This window comes from Narcine bancroftii, chromosome 7 (assembly GCF_036971445.1).
Source record: "Narcine bancroftii isolate sNarBan1 chromosome 7, sNarBan1.hap1, whole genome shotgun sequence".
In the NCBI taxonomy this organism is placed as follows: domain Eukaryota; kingdom Metazoa; phylum Chordata; class Chondrichthyes; order Torpediniformes; family Narcinidae; genus Narcine; species Narcine bancroftii.
In genome coordinates, this window is record NC_091475.1 from 3,764,864 (window position 1) to 3,782,630 (window position 17,767).

The window sequence follows — 17,767 nt, forward strand, 5'->3', positions numbered from 1 at the left end:
CTGCTTTGAATCTGTTAACTGATCAACCCAACAATGGGCCATTAAAGTTTAAGTTCCAATTCATATGCACACAACTGTACACCAGTGGTCTTGGTTAAAGATGGTGTGGGGGAAAATTGAGACATCGTTCTGAAACTACTTCACTCAGTTTTGTAAAGCTGTTGATCTGTTAATTTGAATATTTCCATAAAAAGAAGAAAGAAAATGGTTAAAATCAACTGGTGAAATATTGTGATACTGCTCTTTTAGTATAATTTTGTAGCAATTGCTTTAAGTAGGTCCTTAAGAAACACAGATTGCTAACCAATTAGTTACATTAAGCTCTGAAAATTACTCAGACATGTACAAGTTGAATGTATGTTTTGGTAAAAGTTTAAATTCTACCACTGTATTTTAATACATTTTATACTGAATTCTCTTTATTTGCCAATAGCAGGTCTTCGTTCAGATTACATTGCTACAGCTACAACAGGTAAGGATTTGAAATTAAATTTCACTTTAATAAATGCTCAGAATAGGTACTTTTTAAGAAATAAAAACCTTATTCATGGAGAATCTTTTTCATCTGTGAGTACCTGAGGGATAAATATTAGCTAGTTTTAACAAATGGAATTCGGAAGGTCAGAGACCGTGATGAATGGAGAGACATGATCGCCCACGCTGAACAGCAAAGCACCTGGGTATATATAGTTAACAGAGAATATTCTGCACATCCCTTTATAATAGTTATGAATCAAGACTCCTATCTTGCATTAATTTGATTTGAATTGGCTCCCAATTAAGAGATGTGATTAAAAAGCATAGTAACAGGCAATAATGTAACTTAATTTTCAATTTAGTTCCAAGTTTTAACCTTCCCAACATCATAATTTCATAAGATATTAATGTCATTTTAGTCTGCCTAGTCGATGTTGGCTCTGAGCATTAACATTAGTTTTATTCCCCTAATTATTTTTTATTCCTTTCACATGCTTATAAACATCTACAAATTCTCCTGCCGTCATCTACTCTAGGTAATTTAAAGTTGTCAATTATTTTGCCAATCAACACATTTGGGATGTGGGAAGAAAGCAGATGGAGGAGAACATCACAAACCACATAGACAATATCAATGCTTTGGATTGAATCTAGGTCATTGAAGCTCTGGTTAGGTGGAGGAAGGAGAAGTATCACCTGCCGCTTATTGTGAAATATGATCTAAAATCGAGCTCATCTAGAATCTGAATCTGCGACCTCTCATGCAGCATGAGTCATGCCTCTACCCTACCGAGGAATATCTGCAGTTCCAAGTTTTAACCACACCACCACTGGTAGCCTTGCCCTCAACCACAGCCCTAAATCTAAATTTCCAACCTAAAACTAAGATTCTCATAATTGGTGACAGTACAGTGTACTTCTTTGTGGCTTTGTACTCATTGTAAAATATTGCACCTGTGGAGTATCAGAATCAGGTTCATTATCACAAACACGTGTCACATTTTTTTTGCGGCAGCAGTATTGTGGAGAACAGGTGCAAAATTACTATAAATTATAATTCTGGAAATAAATAACTAGTGCAAAAAAGAAGTGAGGTAGTGTTCTTGGATTTATTGCAACTTCAGAGATCTGATGGCGCAGGGGAAGAAATTGCTTATCTAAGGTTGAGTGTGTGTCTTCAAACTCCTGTACTATCTTTCTGATGGTAGCAGTGGGTGGGCATAGCATAGTGGCGAGGGTCCTTGATGATAGAAGCTGCTTTCTTGAGACACTGCCTCTTAAAGATGTCCTCAGTTGAGTAAAGACCAATACCCATGATGGTGCAGGTCAAGTTCACAATCCTCTAGCCTGTATACATGTAAACAAATACTGATAATGTAAACAAACTGTACAATACAAAGAGGGAAAAAAACAAAGTGCAAAATTAAGTCCTTAAATAAGTCCCTGATTGAGTTTATTGTTGAGGAGTCTGATGGTGGAGCTATTCCTGAATGCGATGGTGTGTATCTTGTGGCATCTCTACCCTTGCTGGTAGCAGCGAGAACAGAGCATGTGCTGTGGATCCTTGATGGATCAGTTAGTCCACTGAAAATATATTTGAAGCACTTGTGAGAATTTAGCAAAAGATGAGGAATCAAGAAAGGAATAAAAAAGGATTTCATAGAATACAAATTCTCATGTAGGTTTAGAGAATGATGGAAATAAGTGGTAGCTATAGAAAAAACTACTTGATAAGTTACATTAGTTCATGTTTTTTTGATATTTATTTGCACTATGGAAAGGAAGGTGGACAAATATTAAAAAAACATCCAATAAATTATATATAGTAATATCTATAATCATTTTTATTTTCTCAGATTCAAAATATGTTATAGATAAGCATGTGGAGCAGGCGCGAATTCCTGTTCCTTTTAACTTCTCTGCAGCCACAGGAAGAGTGAACTGTCACTTCAAGCTCACTTCCCTGCTAGGTCATGTGATTCGTCTCTCTCTCATTGCCTTGAAGATTGAACCCGACAATTGTGTTAAAGATTCACTCCATATTTATGATTCTCTCATGCCAATCAGAAGTAGGAATTTATACCGGTATGCATTGAATCACAGTCCATTTATTAATCTATTTCATATTCTTGTTGATTTTTGCATTTCTCTCTCTCTCTCTATAGTATCATGTGCATTGTTTTCATTTTGCATGTTGTAATGATAAAACAAGCATTTGGATAAGCTTAAACTATTAGAATTTTATTTCAAGCAAGCAGTTTAATCAATTATATCTGAACCTTACTGAACAAAACAAAAATATGATGCAAATGTTAGTTCTGAGATTAATGACAATGTTTAATATATTTGGAATGACATTCTTTTATTTTCTATTAACCCATCTGATATATTAGAAAAGTGAGATTTTATAAAAGGAGCAGCCTATCAATCATTAAATATTATCAGCAGGTTATGCCCAGGATACAAACTATTATTAAGAAAGTAGAGCATATTTGGCTGGTAATAAAAATATATAAACACATTGGAAAAGAAGGCAAAATAAACTAAGCGTAACAATTGGTCGTGGACAATTGCAAAAGCTAACAAAAAACTGCAAACCAGAAAGCAAAATTTTGTGGATGCTGGAAATTTAAAAAAAAATTGAAATGCTCATCTGGTCTCAGAGAAGCTAGACTTAAATTTTGCTAGGATTTGCTGTCAGTTCAGCACTGAATTTCGGACACATCCATATAAGTGCCTGTAAATTTTGTGAACTGCATGAATGTGGAAACTTACAAATTAAAGGCTAGTATAGGCCCTAAAATAGCCATGCTATTGTGAATGATACATTTTCGCCTTGAAAAGTTTTCCAGTTGTAAAGTGAATGTGCAGCTTTGAGATGCAGAACTACATGATTGTGTTTCCTTCCTAAAGTAAAGTCTGGTGCAATGCTGGCCAGAAGCTGAACAAGTTAGCCCAGCAAGAATAAATGGAACAGCCATTATGCATTATTCATGGGGACCCAGGACATCTGTACAGTATTCAGATGGAAATAGCACTGACCTAGAAATTCACCCTTTTCATTAGACATCTGTTTGTAAGTTGCTGGAGTCTTTAACAATGACATTATTTCCAGTTCATATTTCATTCTAATCAGGATAGCACATAAATGAAATAATATATTTAACTTCTAGGAAAAAGAAATAGCTAAAAAAGCTTTTTATTTTGTTCCTGGTTGTTAACAGCAGATAATTTGAGACAGTTAATGAAGTGAATAGCAACATTATTCTCAACTCATTTTAGCATAATGGATTTTATCCAGATGGTGAGCGATTGCAGAGGTGTGAGATGCATTGGGGTGTGTATATCTTGCTGCACAATTCACAAAAGACTAGAATACAGGTACAACAAACAGTAGGAATGAAATAGAATATTATCAATTTTTTGCTGGAAATTAACAAAGTGGAGAATCTGTGCTTCAGTAATATAGGTACTGGTGATGTGACATCAAAAATATGCCATCAATACTCTGTGATTAGTAAGGGATGGCTTAAGGTGGGATGTGAGTGGGAAGGGAAGGTTGAGAATCACTGCTCTAGACCCAATTGTTACTGAAATATTTTGCTTGAGAAAAATTGACATTGGCCCATTTCCGGTGGAGTTATGAAACCCTGCACATTATGAGCCAATTTGGTACAAATAATTTTTTTTTCCACCCACATACAATCTTAAGCCATCCCTTACTAATCACAGAGCACCTATGGCATGGGGAATAATTAGTGGTATGTGAGTGGAAAGAAAAAGGTTGAAAACCATTGCTTTTAATGTTCTAAGCCAAGGATGTAGCTTGCTGTTCATGTTTAGTTAAAGGCAATTGCAAGAACTGATGAGGTCATGTGTTCTCTCATATGAGTAGAGTAATAACTTTTAGCTATTTATATGTAGTTGATAGTGTAGAGCAGGGGTGTCAAACTCAAATTCACAGAGGGCCAAAATTAAAAACTTGGACTAAGTCATGGGCCAAACTAAATATTTATTGAAAATTTTCAACAACATTTGCATGTTTTCTCTTCTTTCAACATATGTAATGTTAAACTTTTTCTTATTAAAATAAATGTTTAATAATAGTTTTGGTTAAACTCTTTCCAGAAGAAGCATTAACAAATGAGAAATAAAATATTCAATAAATAATATTTCTCTATAGTCTTTAAGCTCCTTTTAAATGTATTTTTTTTTCACAAACCAACAAGTCAAGAAAATAACAACTTGCTTCAATGAAAATCCAATCTTTCAACTATGAACAGTCCAAAGTTAACCAAAGAAAATATTAATCCAAGCTTCGCTTGCTCCACTGTGATTTACTCTGATGCATCTGGGTCTAAACCAGATACTTGGCATCTCTTCTTAGATGCAAGTTCATCAAACTCTGGGGTCAGAGTTTGCCTCCCACCTGTCTTGAAAGGTCCTGTTTTCTGTCTTTGGTTTGGCCATTTTTTGGTAAGGGGTTTATTACATGTGAGTTGGGCAGATGCTAATGAATGTAAAGAGAGGAGGTGGGGGCAATTAGCGGGCTGACGGGCCGGCTCCAACACATTTGCAAAGCATTCTGGGATTTGTAGTATTAGCTGTGCATGCGCTGTACTGGCGCGGCAGCCAGCAGGCCAGCTCTAATACATATTTGATATGATCTTGTGGGCCTAATATAATTATATCACGGGCCAAATTTGGCCCATGGGCCTGAGTTTGACATGTGTGATGTAGAACAATGCCCCGAGAAAATGTGAAAATGGACAAGGAACCTTTGTGAGAAAACTGAATTATGGCTTTGTCAAGAGCATGGGATTACTGGAACATTTAAAGGTAGAGTGAGAAGTCTACAGCCTAAAGAAGAGGAGGTGAGATTATTTCAACAAAGTCACCAATGAAATGGTGATTGAAGAGAGGATAGACTGACCAATTCGGGGAACTGGAAATCACACATAGATTATGAACTTGAAAGTGGTTTCCAACAATGGGTGGAGTAAGCTTATAAATTAATTCAAAAAGATTATATGAATTTAAAAATAATGATGTTTAAAGCAGGCAACTGATATGGGTCATAAATGTATGGAGCGAGTGAATCTTGCAGAGGTCAGTATATGAATGATGAAATGGATTTTGTGGATTGTGGTAGTCAGAAGGCCAGAGAGGTGCAGGTTTGAAAAATCGTACAGTAGGTAAAGATGGATAAAGATGTGGGCTCCAGATTGATATTGGAATTAAATAGTGATGAACGTGAGGTTTGAAGCTAATTGGGTTGAAAGGACCTATCAACAAACAAAGCATCAGAGAAAGGATATTCTGAACAGAAGAACTAGTTATTTAAAGTAGGGCCCAATTTAAAAAAAAAAAATAGTTTAGTCACTGTTAAGATACTAATTGTACATTCATAGCAATGGGAAAATATAATTCTCTTTTTGGCTTTTTGTTGTCTTTTTCTCTATGGCATAAATCCTGACCCATAACACATCAAATGATGTACCACACACTCAATTCAGATTCAGTTTAATATAACATGTATATTATAAGTCATGCAATCTGTTGTGTCTTACTTATGGATTAATAGTTAAATTTGTTTATGTCAGTATTAACTTTTTATTCCAGAGCCTGTGAACCCTTTGGTTCTTTCCCCGTTTCTTTTGTATCTACTGACAACGGCATGTTTCTATCGTTCAAATCCCTCAGGGTGCATGGAAATAAAGAAATAAAGGGATATTTTGAAGCAATTCCCAAAGAAAGTAAGTTGTACAGTAGGGTTACATACTGCATTGTAACTATTCAATTTCTTAAAGCTCTGAAAGTTATTAAAACCTCAAAACACATACTCCTTTTCTAGTTCACATTGTCAAGACTTTGCAGCATAAATCATAATTTAATACTAATATGATTATTTTATTCATATTTCTAATTAAACCTAAGCTATATAAGCTAAATTGATATCTTGTGTGTATGTATTTGTGTCTATATGTGTGTATTTGTGTATGTATTTGTGTGTATATACGTATATATATGTGTGTGTGTGTATACACGTATATCTTTCTTTGTCTTGGCTTCGCGGACGAAGATTTATGGAGGGGGTAAAAGTCCACGTCAGCTGCAGGCTCGTTTGTGGCTGACCAGTCCGATGCGGGACAGGCAGACACGGTTGCAGCGGTTGCAGGGGAAAATTGGTTGGTTGGGGTTGGGTGTTGGGTTTTTCCTCCTTTGCCTTTTGTCAGTGAGGTGGGGTATATACACATGCATATACATATATACACACACGCATATGTATATACACATGCATATACATATATACATATGCATACACATGTGTATACACGTGTGTGCATGCGGCATATATATGCGGCATATATGTGCGGCATATATACGTACAATAGAAGAAACCCCCTTCAAATGCAAGAAAAAAGAACAGGTCAAGAGAACCACAACAGGGTACTTCACATTTCCTTTCATAATGTCATTTAAATATTAATACCCACATTTTGTAAATATGGCCACCATATTTTCCAAAATATTTGATATTTATCTCTTAAATTATGTAATTTTCTTAAGTGGAATACAACTCCTAATTTCTGCATGCCATCTATCCATTCCCAAATAAATATGCGACTTCTAAGTTATAGCAATACATTTTCTAGCTATTGCCACTTGAGTTTTTTAATTAAATGCTTTACCAGAATACAATACAATATAATAAATAGTTTTGTACGCTGTCCAGGCATGTCGGCTTATCCTTGAGCACCACAGGTAGTGCAAAATAAGTGACTTCAGCAAGCTTGGTTTGAAATCAAATGATCTCACTAACATGTTGAAACAAGCTATGAGAATGCAAATAAAATGTGGACAGCGAAGAATCTTTTCGAAAAAAAGTTCTGGTCAAACCATTAATAATTTTTTGTTTTTCCTCAGAATTTGAAAGCACAATACTTTCAACAGATGGAATGAGATTTGAGGGAAATATAACCAGTCCATATTATCCAAGTTATTACCCTCTAAAATGTAGTTCTACATGGATATTTAAGGTAAATTTTGATTTAAAAAAAAAAATACATTTTACTATTTTTGTAATCTAACTTCAAATGCTTGCAAGTTTTGTGCTTAATTCGGCACATCATTGATTTATCACTTCAAACTAAAATTAATGCAGGTCGACAAATGGCAAAATTTTGTATTTGTGACTACTATTTTGAAAAAATTTTTATTGAAGCTAACAAAACTTCCATGGAACAAATTGTGAGAACATATTTTCTTGTGTTAAATGAGTTTCAGACATATTCTTTGACTGAAACAAGTCTTATTGCAATGGTAACAAAGGAACAAAACAAATAAATATTGTATATTAACTCTTGTTTTAATTACTCAGTGTGTCTTTCAATTAGGTCGTTTTATTTCATCTATCTAATTTTCTATTATTAAAGTTACTTTTGTCACATTGGAAGTGTGGTATATGAGGTGAAAAAATGGCAAAAAGAGAATATTTCTTTCAATAACTTTTGAAAAGGAAATAAACATGAAAAAGTACAAAAGCTAAAAGGATATCAAGAAAATTGGATCCAATAAACAGTTCGTTCAGAGGCACAAAAGTGCAGATGCTATTTGCCTGGCTTTGAACTTTATTGGCTGATGGGTCAATTTTCAATGCTTATAAGCCTACTGTGTTTTTGGTTTTAGCAGATTTCTGCACCTTCTTTTGGATTAGCATTGAAATTTCACAACTACACCTTGAAAGAAAAAGGACTTGAAGGTTGTGATCATGGCTGGTGGAAAATAAATGAAAAAATGTATGTACTTTTTATTATTTCCATTCCATTTATGTAAAAGAATAACCAAGTTAATTTTTATTTGCTTTTTTATATTATTATTTCAGTGTTAGCACATTACAAAAATATTAGAAGTCAAGGAATATATCAGATTTCAAACCAATTTATGACATGGGAAGAAGCTAGTTGGCTTTGTGTCTATGTTGGCTAAAGAAGCTTTTAAAGCTCATGATACTGTCATCTGCAGATTTGTAGATTACAGCAGATCTGGCACTTTGAGGAATTCTGCTTCCATTCCCCTTTCAGTCATTGAGCACAATATATCCACAATCATTTTGGCGAAACCCCTTCCCTTCTAACCCTTTAACTTTAATTCTATTCCCACTGAGTTATTTATTTCGCTGCCAAATGAAATACATCTTTTCTCTTCACCCATCTCAATCTTTGATGCTCCTACATTTCTAAAAAGAAGCTTTATTTTCTATTTTCAGTGCAAAACATGTCACAAAATTCATTGTTTGCAGGCTGAGCATTTAATTGTCCATTGATAATTGTCTTTGAGAACATGAAACAGTGTAGAACAGAAAAAGGCCCTTCAGTCGACGAGCCTTCTCCAAATCGGGTGCCTAAATTAATCCAAACCTCTGCTGTTTATGCATGATACATACCCATCTATTCCTTGCATATTCTTAGCTATTTGATAGCCTCTTAAGTTCTACTATTATATCTATCTTCACCTCTTTTCCTGACAACCCGTTCCAGGCACCTATCACTCAGTGGTTGGGAGAAAAAAATATCCTACACACCTCCTTTAAACTGCACACCCCCCCCCCCCCCCCTCCATCTTAAATGCATGTCCTCTAGATTACTCTGGGATAAAAGATTCTGATTGTCTCCTCGATCAATACTTCTCATAATTATGGTTTGTGCTGTGGTTACCTTAAAGTTATTACACAGCACCAGAGGCCCAGGTTCAAATCCTCCACTGTGTATGAATATAGAGTTTGTACATTCTCCCTGGGTTTGTATGGGTTTCCTCTTGGTGCTCCGGTTTTCTCCACTGTTCCAAAGATATATGGGGTTAATAGGTTAATTGGTCACATGGGTATATTTGGGCAGCATGTAAGCAGGAAGGCCCTGTTATCATGCTGGATCTCAAAATTAAAATAATTATTTAAACATATCTGGTCTCCTCAGCCTTCATGGCTCCAGAGAAAACAACACAAATTTGCTTACCCTCTCTTTATAGCTCGTATCCTCTAATCCAGGCATCATTCTGGTAAATCTCTTCCATATCTTTTCCAAAGTATCCACATCTTACCTGCAGTGGGGCAACATGATGTCCTTTAAATTCAATTTCCTAGTCAATGAAGCTTGCATACCAAACAACTTATTTTCTACCTTATTGACATGCATGGCCACTTTCAAGGTTCAATGGTCCTGAATCCATCTGCATACTAGTAGTTTTAGAAGCCCTGCTATTAACTATCTGTGATCCCCGTACATTTAACTTCACAAGAAGCAACACCTTACACTTGTCTAGATTAAACTCCGTCTGTCATTTTTCTGACCATACCCTTTTGTATCTTTTGATAACCCTCTACATTGTCTAAAACTTCACTGATTTTTGTGTAATCTGCAAACTTGCTAACTCACCTAGTTTTCATGCAAGTCATTTGTGTCCCCAATACTGATTCCTGTAGAACACTACTGTCCATGGCGCTCCAGCCAGAATAATAATTCCACCACTACTGTCTTCTATGAGTCGGCCAATTCTGAATCCAAGCTATTAATTTACATTGGATCCCATTCATCTGAACCTTTTGGATCAACCTACCATGATAGACCTTACTAAAGTTCATAGAACAACATCCAATACCATACATGCATCAACTGCCTTTATCACTTCCTGAAAAAGGCTTAATCAAATTTGTAAATCAAGATTTGCCCGTCACAAAGCCATACTTTCCCTAATGTGACAACACCTTTCCAAATATGTGTAAATCTTCTCTATCTTACCATTATTGTGAGGCTCATCGGCCTATAAATTCCTGTTGATGGAGAACTTGAAGCATTGCAATCCTGAGGTGAATCTACAATGGAGTGAGTTCCAGGATTCTGACCCAGCCATGGTGAATGAACAGTGATACATTTCCAAGTGGGGATGATGTGTGGCTTGACTAGTGAATTCCAGGTAGCAGTGTTCCCATGCTGTCCTTGTCCTAGCTGGTAGAGGTCATGGGCACATTCAGTGCAATCCAAGAAGTCTTGGTGTGTTGCCTCAGTTCAGTGTACTCTGTAGATGGTACAAACTATTGTGATGTGTGTCACTGGTATATTGAGTGAATGGTTGTGGATGGGGTGCCTATCAAACATGCTGCTATGTCCTGTATTGTGTTAAACTTCTTGAATTTTGTTGAAGTTGTACTCGTCCAAGCAAGTGGAGAATATTCCATCACACTCCTGACTTGAGCCTTGTCGATGGCGGACAGGTTTTGGGGAGTTAAGTGTTCAGTTACTTGAGTTTAATTTTTTTTTCTTTGGCTTGGCTTCGCGGACGAAGATTTATGGAGGGGGTAGAAAGACCACGTCAGCTGCAGGCTCGTTTGTGGCTGACAAGTCCGATGCGGGACAGGCAGACACGGTTGCAGCAGTTGCAGGGGAAAATTGGTGGGTTGGGGTTGGGTGTTGGGTTTTTCCTCCTTTGCCTTTTGTCAGTGAGGTGGGCTCTGCGGTCTTCTTCAAAGGAGGTTGCTGCCCGCCAAACTGTGAGGCGCCAAGATGCGCGGTTTGAGGCGTTATCAGCCCACTGGCGGTGGTCAATGTGGCAGGCACCAAGAGATTTCTTTAGGCAGACCTTGTACCTTTTCTTTGGTGCACCTCTGTCACGGTGGCCAGTGGAGAGCTCGCCATATAACACGATCTTGGGAAGGCGATGGTCCTCCATTCTGGAGACGTGACCCATCCAGCGCAGCTGGATCTTCAGCAGCGTGGACTCGATGCTGTCGACCTCTGCCATCTCGAGTACTTCGACGTTAGGGATGAAAGCGCTCCAATGGATGTTGAGGATGGAGCGGAGACAACACTGGTGGAAGCGTTCTAGGAGCCGTAGGTGGTGCCGGTAGAGGACCCATGATTCGGAGCCGAACAGGAGTGTGGGTATGACAACGGCTCTGTATACGCTTATCTTTGTGAGGTTTTTCAGTTGGTTGTTTTTCCAGACTCTTTTGTGTAGTCTTCCAAAGGTGCTATTTGCCTTGGCGAGTCTGTTGTCTATCTCATTGTCGATCCTTGCATCTGATGAAATGTTAATTTAGTTGGCTACTAATTAGCAGCTGACGTGGACTTTTTACCCCCTCCATAAATCTTCGTCCGCGAAGCCAAGCCAAAGAGAAAGAAAAGAATTAAAACATACTTCACCCTGTCCAAGATACAGCACCAAATGTAAATAGAATGTTGAAATTTTTGATTGTTTATTGTTTGGGTAATTGCAATTTATCATTTACATAAAGGTACTGTGGTTATCAAATAGATCACCAAACAGTATTCCACGTAACTAACTTCCTGGTTAGTATCACATTCCAGTGCAGTGGAAAACAATCAAGCAAGGCATTTCTGGCTGAATACAGCAGCTACAACATCAGTCAACGTAAGTATGTTCTTACTAATTTTTAAAAATAAATGTGCACAGCCTGATTAGCTCTTTTACTGTGTTGAAGTTTTAAAAAAACCACGCAAATGTAATTGTATGAAGGATCAAGAATTAAGTGGAGATGTAGGAAAATTCAGACACTGAAATCTAGAGCAAAACATTAACAAAAATAAACTACTTGAAGGGAAGAGCATTTATGCCTGCAAAGGAATTGTCATTTCAGATTGAGACCCTGCTTCGGGACATGTATGAGCAATCTCTCTGATCTGGCAGACAGCTCAATGTTGTGACAAAAAGATGGCATTTGGGCTATTACATGCTAAATGTGAAATTATCCACTTTACCAAGAAGGGTAAAAATGTAAAACTTTTTTTTTGCAAAATGTAACATGAGCCAATATTGTGATTCGGAGGGGTTTGCACATTCATGCATGAGTAAAAGAAAATTAAACGCATGCTACCTGAGCTATTTTTGTTTCAGATTTCCAGCATTTGTAATTTTTTTTGCTTTGCAAGTGGGTTGAACTATAGTTGTAAGGAAGTCTTGCTTTGTTGGTATCACCCTGAATGATGTTTGGTTTTCTTAACTTGGGTTGTATTGGCAATGCAGATGGTTCATTAGATTGAATTTCTGGGTGGTGAGCTTTGTTCTGTGAGGAAACATTGAGTAGAATTTAGTGTAAAGTAGTAAGCCACTTTAGTCTCAAGTTTAAATAAACATGAAGTAATCTTACTGAAATATATTAAATTCTTGAAAATGTTGTAATGCATTTGGATGTTATCTGTGAGTTTTGTTCACTTTTCTAATCCCTAACAGTTTCCAGAAGCTTCAGAATTTGTGTACACACTAGCCTTTGATTTATTGGCTTTAATTTTTTTCCTCAGAGACCTCACAACCAAATCTATAGGAACATTCAAAGTGTCACTCATGTCCTCTAGACTATCCACCTGTAGATCATTTGTAGTAATGATCCACAGCCCAGTGGTAAAAGCAAGTCAACTGCTCTTTCAGTTATCGTATCCCTCAACAAGCACCCACCATAATCCCAGGAAGTTGGCCAGGATTAACCATTAGTCTGAGTAGGCTAAAGTCTAGGGGCCCAGAAGGTAAGGGGGTCCATCTGTTGAAGCACATCTTGGATGGAACTGTCCAAGGCTGGCTCTTTGGACTTTTGTATAAATGATCAGTGATGAGGAAATGGAAAGGGCAAGAGGTGTTGCGGCAGAGAGGTGAATCCACAGTGAACACTTCTCCAAGCAGTCTTTGACTCTTCCGCGCAGAATTTAATCCAGTCCATTTCCAGGCATAGCATCTTTAATGGATAGATCAAAAAGGCCACGATGCAGAATATATATTGGACAGGACTGAGTAAACACAAAGTGCCAAAGCTGAAGGAAATTGAGCATTGTAACTGCCTTTTGGAGAAAGGACTTACTAGGACACGAAACCACACACAAAACCTGAAGCATCCTGCTCACTTCCAGTCATTCCCCATAAAAAAGCCATTGCTTTATGCCTAACTCAAAGCAAACAGCAAACATAATAAATTCAAAATCATTGGTTTTACGCAAAATTGGTGAAGATAAAGAACAGAGAGCAGACTGAACTCTGGCTGCCAAAATTAATACTGCTTATTAAAATATACTATGATCCTCATTGATAATGTGAATTAAAGTCAAAACAAACGGTATAGTATTATTCAGAATTGGCAGGTGCATCATTTTGTTATTTTTTAAAAATTCAATTTTGTCTGACCTTTGTTCTAGGGCCATTTGTCCTGTCCCTGGGGAGTAGAGGGGTAACGGGGCAGAGGCCCTTGTTCAAAGGCTTCCATGCAACTGTGAGTCAGGGATTTCTCCCTTCCCCGCGCTACAGGGCCTGGGGACATGACCTCTCCCTGCCCAGTCGGACGGACCCTCTGGTCTAACATTTCATTGAAATTGGAAGGGTCAGTAAAAAAAAAAAGTTGACATTAAATTAATTGTTGGATTTGTGTATTAAACTAAATCAGTGATTTCTCTTCAAAAATACAACCAAAGCTGATAGCAATTGTTTGAACGTTAATGTGTCTACGTTTTTAATCATTGTTGTACTGTGATTTTATATATTGGGTTTTATTAATAATGAAAGCCTAATTCATTCCTTCACTGCTGCAGGGATATTTGGTCTGTTATTATTCGTGCAACAGTTGTAGAAAATGTGTAATGTGTAAATTGTTTTGAATGAAATCTCAGCAAATCGAAAGGCAGAAGCCAAACTCTTGTTTGAAAATTGAGTTGTAAAATCACAAAGCTGGAGGAACTCTGGTCTCGCAGCATCCGTAGGAGGTAAAGATGTATTACCGACGTTTTGGGCCTGAGCTCTTCTTCAAGGTATCTTTACCTCCTGTGGATGCTACGAGATTGGCTGAGTTCCTCCAGCATTTCTGTGATTTACCACAGTCACAGCATTGGATGAAGGTGGGGACCATGGGGCGAGGGGGGGGGGGGGCCTTACTAAAGCTCAGCCTAGGGTCCGAGTGGTAGTTAATCCACCACTGGGTACACTTCCAATGAACACGGAGATATATCTTTCAGACACTTTAAAAAAAAGCTGTCACTGCTCTCTCAGACCTTGTATGACTTTATCTTGAAGGAAAATTAATTGCATTATTGACCCACAGATTTCTTGGTCACCACAATCTTGGTGTTACTGCTGTGTGCAAATTACCACACAGTGACTTCACAGCAAAAGTTGCACTGGCTGAAACTGTGAAAGGTCCAATATTAGCTAAAAGTCCTTTATTTTGTCTATACAGTACTAAAAGTCTTTTATTAGGTTGAAAGTAATAAGATGGCATCTCTGTAATTGATAGTTTGCTTGTATATTGCAGATTGAATGACACTATTATGCTTTGTCTAGAGAAATGTTCAGAATTTGCCTTGCTTTTTAACTTTTATTTGAATATAATTGTCGAATAAGAGTTTTTAGCCGAAAGAAATAATTGCAACAGAACTTCCTTTTTCTCCTACAAAATATAGTTTGGACAGGACCTAAAGTTCATAACTTGAAAGTTATCACCATTTGTTTCTGATCTAAATACCATGCATTTTCTGACAAAATTAATTTTCCTTGGTTGGATACATATAAAATGTGACTTTGATGGCAAAGTTACCTTGTATGTATGGTAGAGTTTGTTCTTTTAATGATTTTGTTTCTTTCGCTTATTCCCTCCAGGACAATGTTAACATTGTGCAGATTAAATGAGTTCAATTCTCTTTTTTTTTTTCGAAAGCTTGTCCTAATGGATATTATGTCTGCTCCACTGGTCTGTGCATCCGACAGTCTCAACGTTGTGACGGATCAGATGACTGCTTTGACGAAAGTGATGAAGTATTTTGTTGTAGGTACCTCCAAAGAATGTTTTGCCTTAAAGGTGCATGAACTTTATGAAATTAAGACTGAAGACCTGGAAAATGCTGCAGATTGCAAATTATACCAGTTGACTCTGGGCAGATTTTTGATGTGTGATGCTGCCACACTATTTTCCCTGTTGGAAAAATTGATTTTTAAAAAGATTCACTGTGCGATTGATGCACAATTAAATTAAATGTGTATATTGGGCCAGACATAATTAGTAAGCTGAATGACCTTCATTGTTTTTATGCCAGTTACACTTGGACAAGGTGAGATTCATGCTTAAGTGATAACTAAAAGTTGTTGACTCGCCGATTTGCTATGCTCCATGGTTCATGGCATTCAACCATCTGTGACTTCATTGAATCATATTGATCTTCACAAAGCTGATGCTTCCGAACAACAAATGTAATCTAAACAGAGGACAAACATGCAAGTATACTTTTAAAAATCGAATAAATGCTAATTATTCCTAATTCTGTTGTCACAAAAACACAAATATTGCAATAATGCATTCTCATTTCCTAAGCTATTAATAATTTGAGCTATAAAAAATTTCAATTTGCTCTCTTTTTTCATCTGTTATTTTTCCCTCAATTTTTCTGTAGAATGGACTCATCCATTCCTTCTACTTTTAATTTTGTCATAATTCTGTCTAATTTGACTAAGAGATGCAATCGCTTTTGCTGATCACTGAGAGGTCACAGATATCTGATTTCTCTCGACATGACATTAACAGCCAGCACATGGACATGAAGAGTAGAAAATATTTGAAACTCGGGATTTTTAAATTGACATAGAGCACAGTAACAGGCTATTTTGGCCCGTGGGCCTGTGCCGCCCACTTGCCTCCAATTGACTTGCAGCCCCGATAGGTTTTGAAGGCTGGGAGGAAACCAAACACCCCGGAGAAAACACACGCAAATGCGGGGAGAATGTACAAACTCCTCATAGAGAGCGCAAGTCCCAATCGCTGGTTCTGTAACAGTGTTGCACTAACGCTGCCCAAATTTTACATTTCACGTGCAAATCTAAATCATGTTAGACACCAATAAATTCTCTTCTCCAGCAGTAGAGCCAACATTAGCAACACGTATTGGTGAATGGAATAACTTGAATGGACACAGGTGAACAAATAAATCAATTTGAACTCCAGCCATGGAAAATTAGGAAACTATTTTCTTGGTTCAAATTTCCTTTGGTCATTTGTTATCCATTATTTTTGATATATAGCCATTTTAGTACTGATTAGGTACATTTTAACACAAAAACAACTATAAATAAAAAAGTGAAGTTTATGGAATAGAAATCCCTCTGTGGAAATGACCAAAATATCAAAAAGCAAATCACTGCTTCATCATTGTTCTGTGCAGTAATATGAAGTGCTGAGTGATTTTTTTTTTACGTGCTGGGCAAAGTTGCAACAATGTAAAATGATTCCCCTCCTTAATGACTTCCACTCTGCCAAATTCCTGACATGTTGAGATGTTGGATAAAATGCAGAACAAGAGACAGAAGAGGAAATCTTGTTAACTTTTTATAGCTTCAAAGATTAATATCTTGGGGATTTTCATTCTTGCAACATCAAATTTTAATACCAGAATATACGATAAGGAATAATTAGCACTTATTATATTGTTAAAACTCTACCTACATTTTTGTGCTCAGTTTAGATTGTGTGTTATAAAAAGGCAGCAGTTTCACCAAGTTCAATATTAATCAATGATAAAACACTGACCATCCTTCTGCTTCCATGGTTTGCTGCCTGATCCACTGCATTCCTCCAGCAGTTCATTTTTAACTCCAAATTTCAGCACCTGCAGTCTTTTGTATATCTAGGTTAAAATGTTCATAGACTTCTTGAAACCCAGAGTGACTGAGAATGATCAAGAATAAATGATTTTTTTTTTAAACCAGCATTGCTTTTATTCAAGATTTAATCAGCTTGGCACTTTTATTTGCAGTTAAGAGGGAGTGATTGTCGTAACATCATCGATGTCTCAGTGTAAAAGACCTAAAATACTGAGATTACAGTAATTTGATAAAGTGACTCATTTCTCTGCCTCAAACTAGTTTCCTGAATTACTTTTTGTTGGTCTGGATTCCTCCCTCATTGTTTGAATTCTGAGACTTTCTGATCGATCCGGCCCCCTCCTTTTCTGATTCTTCCTTGAAGAAGGCTCAGGCCCGAAATGTCGGCGATATATCTTTGTCTCCTATAGATGCTGAAAAGACCGGCTCAGTTCCTCCAACATTTTGGTGGGTTTTCTGAATTAGGGTGTCTTTGTAATGTTATTCTTACCAGAAAGGAAGAGTTTTTTTAAAGCAATCCCAGGAAAATGAAATTGTAGTTCAGTGGGACTGCCCCAAAAGAGCAATTAATCAGATGATAAGACTGAAAGGTTTGGCAACTCTGACAAAGTCCTTGACCAATTTAGAAGGGAAAAATGAAGACTTGCCTCCT

At 37.0% G+C, this 17,767-nt stretch overlaps 1 protein-coding gene across 17 annotated transcripts in view; it reads left to right on the forward strand.

The window, feature by feature from the left end:
- tmprss7 (transmembrane serine protease 7) overlaps positions 1-17,767 on the forward strand; it is a 57,870-nt gene that overhangs the window by 21,777 nt on the left and 18,326 nt on the right. For 11 of the 17 annotated variants that reach the window (XM_069888555.1, XM_069888543.1, XM_069888544.1 and 8 more), the window contains 7 exons: positions 434-472; positions 2,334-2,562; positions 6,100-6,233; positions 7,405-7,517; positions 8,167-8,276; positions 11,768-11,904; positions 15,182-15,289. In XM_069888555.1, coding sequence (XP_069744656.1) covers positions 434-472; positions 2,334-2,562; positions 6,100-6,233; positions 7,405-7,517; positions 8,167-8,276; positions 11,768-11,904; positions 15,182-15,289 — 870 coding nt within the window. The remainder of the gene's footprint in view (positions 1-433; positions 473-2,333; positions 2,563-6,099; positions 6,234-7,404; positions 7,518-8,166; positions 8,277-11,767; positions 11,905-15,181; positions 15,290-17,767) is intronic. The other 6 variants (XM_069888547.1, XM_069888545.1, XM_069888541.1 and 3 more) reach the window with 6 other exon arrangements.